The following is a 4,366-nucleotide window of genomic DNA, read 5'->3' as shown; positions in this document are numbered from 1 at the left end:
TGCAGTGAGCCAAGATTGTGCCACTGCACTTCAGCCTGGGCAAAAGAGTGAGACTCCTTCTCAAAAAAATAAAAATAAAAATAAAAACAAAAATACTTTCATGTTTGGGTTTTATTGACCAGCAGACTTGTTATTTCTGCTATACTTATTTGTAGTTTATAAACTGGCTCCAGCCTGCTTGCCTTTTCTTTAAGATAACATAATCAATCTGAGATTATTTAGGAAAATCTCCATATAGCATTTATCATGAATTCTTATGCAAGAAGAAACTGTTAAAAAGTCTTCTATTTCATCTTCATCAACTTACCAACTGACATTATTCCAAAGGGTACCAAAAACTACTTCCCACATTTTCCTAGAGTGAAACCATTCATAGGCCAGTTAATAGAAGAAACCATAGGTCTTTATTCATACCTGCTTATATGCTGTAATGCTCTTTGAACTATTAAAGTAATGAGACTGTCCTTCCATCTGAAGTATGTGAGACAGACTAGAGCTGGTGTAACAGTAAGTGCCACAGTTCTCACAGCAGTTCATGATGAAGTTGTTAGCAGAGTGAAACTTTGAAAGGCAGGCATTACTGCAAAGATTATGTTTCACATTCTGGTATTTTACTTCATACTGAATCTAGGATTTAATAAAAAGATTCAGTAAAAACTCTGATATTTAAGCAGAATCATCAGAATCCCTGTAAAGGTTATAATTGGAACTTACAGTAGCAGTCTTCTGGCACATGCTGCACTTGGTCATAATGCTATTAGTACATATGGTAACAAATGGTTTTCTTTTTTCTTCATATGATGAAAGACAAGATAGGCTGCAAAAAGTTTTGCATGAGGTAGTGTCTTCCAGTTGAACACTGATCACATCCTTTGGATTTAAAATGTCTCTAAGAATAAATAACAAGGACACCATTAAACAGTTTAAACACAATTATAACTTCTTCCTCTTTATAAACAAAATAACCTCTCAAAATAGAGTAAGAACGTTAGCCTTGAGATGAGAAAACCTGAATTTGGTATCCAGTTCTGTCACATTTATACTCCCTAAATTTTAATTTTCTCATATATAAAGCACATCTAATAGTGCAGTTTTGTTTTTTTTTAAGAGATAGGATCTTGCTATGTTGCCCAAGCTGGCCTCAAATTCCTGGGCTCAAGAGATTCTCCCACCTCAATCTCCTAAGTAGCTAGGATTACAGGCACATAATGCCACCATGCCTGACTTTGATGGTGCAGTTTTGGAGACTAGCCAGCCTGTAGTATTAGGTGGTGCTAGTGAAAACCGAGGGATCACATATTCACACGAGCAACTCTAGAATCTACAGGACAGAGAATCTCAAAGAATAGTCTTCAAATCCCTGGGCGGGGGGAGTCCCCAACATCAAAACTATTTTCTTTTTTTTTGAGACGGAGTCTCGCGCTGTCACCCAGGCTGGAGTGCAGTGGCCGGATCTCAGCTCACTGCAAGCTCCCCATTCTCCTGCCTCAGCCTCCCGAGTAGCTGGGACTACAGGCGTCCGCCACCTCGGCCGGCTAGTTTTTTGTATTTTTTAGTAGAGACGGGGTTTCACCGTGTTAACCAGGATGGTCTCGATCTCCCGACCTCGTGATCCGCCCGTCTCGGCCTCCCAAAGTGCTGGGATTACAGGCTTGAGCCACCGCGCCCGGCCCAAAACTATTTTCATAAGATGTTATTTGCCTTTTCACTGTGTTGATGTTTGCAACATCACTTTGCCACTGATGTTGCAAAGCTAACGGTAGGACCTTGCAATCCCGCTCCTTGGTAAACACCCAAAAAAACTAAAAACAGGTACTTAAACAAGCACTTGTACATGCATAACAGCACTATTCACAATAGTCAAAAGATGAAAACAGCCCAAATGTTCATCAGTAAGTGAATGAATCAATAAGCACATTGTGTTACATAGGTACAGTGGAGTGTCATTCGCCTATTAACAAAAAGAATAAAGTACTGATACATGTTACAACATGGACAAACCTTGAAAATATTATGCTAAGGGAAAGAACCAGACACAAAAAGTCACCGCACTCTAGCCTGAGCAACAGAGTAATAATACCCTGTCACAAAAAAAGTCATATATGATTCCATTTATATGAGATATTCAGAATAGATGAAATCTATAGATATAATGCATACTGGTGGTTGACAGGCACTGGGGGTAGTGCGAACTTGGGAGAAACTGCTTAGTGTTTAAGGTGTTTTACTTTGAAGTGATGGAAATGTTCTGGAACAAGATAGAGGTGATAGTCACCCATTATGAATATACTAAATGCCAATGAAATGGTTAATTTCTTGGTATACAAATTTCACTTCAATGAATTTGGAAAAGAAAAAAGGCAATGGTGGGTAAAACTGTCAGAGCCTTAGCAGAAATCAAGGCAGTGGCATCAAAATGTACTAATATTCATGTTATTCCCTGCTACACATTCACTGCCAAAAAAAATTTTTTTTGAAGTATCAGTTTCACTTAAGGATGTACTCAATGAAACAGCAAAATATTTTAGATTATTTAAACTTCATCCTTAAGTACATTTAAAAAATATTCTGTCTTGGCCAAGTGGTAGGGTGAGAAAAAAAAAAATTCTGTGTGACAACATGGGACATAAGCATAAAGTACTTCTGCACACCAAAGGATGATGGTTGTCTCAAGGAAAAGCCCACACGGAAATGTTGAGTTATAAATGAATTAGCCACTTTTTTCATGGAAAACATTTTTACTTCAAAGTACTATAAACAGTTTAATGTAAATAGTTTAAAGACAAACTATTATCCACAAGTGGGTATCTGCAGATATTTTCTTGAAAATGAAAAAAAATGAGACTGCCACTTCAAGTAAAACAACTGACAGTATTTATCGCCAACAACAAAATGTTGGCTTTCAAGTGATAAGCAGAATTTGGAAATCTTGTATCTTCCAAATTAACTTGATCGATACCCAAAACTTAAAAACTTTTCTGAGACTAGTGGTGATTTTTAAAATACTGTATAATAAAATATGAGAACATTTAGAAGATCTGCAGAACTCGGTGAACCAGTATTTTCCAAATTACAATAGCATATTATAAAAATCATTCACGTGTAAAAGATTCATTCAAAGTACAAGATAAATTAATGAATTTTAACATAACAGAGTGCAAAAAGTTCACTGATCCACATGGTACAAAAAGTTTGATCCCACATTGCAACTAGCCTTTAAGAAACTACCACCTGATTTTTGGTTGTAGTATCAAAAGTATCAAAGAACGCCCACAACGATCTAAAAGCCTACTAAAACACTCCCTGCTTTTCCAATCACATATTTGTGAGGCCAGATTTTCTTCAGACTTCAACCTAAACGACATTTTGCAATAAAGCGAAGGCAGAAACAGATACAAAAATCCAGCTAGATGTAAAGTGATTTGCAAAACTGATAAAACAATGATATTTATCAATTTTTAAAAAAATGGGTATTTTTCATTTAAAATGTCATTTAATTTTTGATACAGTTAATATTCATAATCTACATAACTAAAGCTCTTTGGGTCTTCAATAATTTTTCAGGGTATAAGAAGTCCTGAGACCAGAAAGTTTGAGAACTGCCACTATAGAAAATACCTATATACTTAATAGCCAGGTGTGGTGGCTCATGCCTTTAATCTTGGGAGGCCAACGCGGGCGGATCACTTGAGGTCAGGAGTTCGAGACCAGCCTGGCCAACGTGGTGAAACCCCATCTCTACTGAAATATTTAAAACCATTAGTATTTTGTGATCAGTGTTTTGGGAGTTATGAACACAACACTGTAAAATCACAGACCACAGAAGAATTAATTTGGGCAGCGGGTGGTTGTAAGAGGAGAGTGAGGAATGGTGTGGGAATAGACAAAAGGTAAAGATATTTGAGGCATACCTTTCAGACAGAATAAAGACACCAGCCAGATGGGAAGGGAGAAGAAACTACATCAACGACGCATGGACGTCTGAAAATGCTTCCTAGTTTTATTGCTATCAGCATACTAGATTGCTGGCTTCTAGTGATCTACTAAAGCTTTATAAAAAATTAAAAAATGAATGTTGGTCAGGCACGGTAGCTCACATCTGTAATCCTAGCACTTTGGGAGGCCGAGGCAGGCAGATCACCTGAGGTCAGGAGTTGGGGACCAGCCTGGCCAACATGGTAAAACCCTGTCTCTACTAAAAATACAAAAATTAACTGGGCATGGTGATGGGCACCTGTAATCCCAGCTATTAGGGAAGCTGAGGCAGGATAATCTCTTGAACCTGGGAGGCGGAGGTTGCAGTGAGCCGAGATCCTGCTATTGAATTCCAGCCTGGGCAAAAGAGGGACACTCCGCCTCAAAAAAA

At 37.9% G+C, this 4,366-nt stretch overlaps 1 protein-coding gene across 5 annotated transcripts in view; it reads right to left on the bottom strand.

Moving 5' to 3' along the window:
- ZMYM1 (zinc finger, MYM-type 1) overlaps positions 1-4,366 on the bottom strand; it is an 88,499-nt gene that overhangs the window by 9,754 nt on the left and 74,379 nt on the right. For all 5 annotated transcript variants that reach the window (XM_011995617.1, XM_011995616.1, XM_011995615.1 and 2 more), the window contains 2 exons: positions 715-889; positions 415-627 (listed from right to left, as the gene is read on the bottom strand). In XM_011995617.1, coding sequence (XP_011851007.1) covers positions 415-627; positions 715-889 — 388 coding nt within the window. The remainder of the gene's footprint in view (positions 1-414; positions 628-714; positions 890-4,366) is intronic.

The sequence above is a fragment of the Mandrillus leucophaeus genome, unplaced genomic scaffold (assembly GCF_000951045.1).
Source record: "Mandrillus leucophaeus isolate KB7577 unplaced genomic scaffold, Mleu.le_1.0 Scaffold493, whole genome shotgun sequence".
NCBI lineage: Eukaryota > Metazoa > Chordata > Mammalia > Primates > Cercopithecidae > Mandrillus > Mandrillus leucophaeus.
Note: the sequence above shows the minus strand (reverse complement) of the source record. Positions and strands in the feature narration are given on the sequence as shown.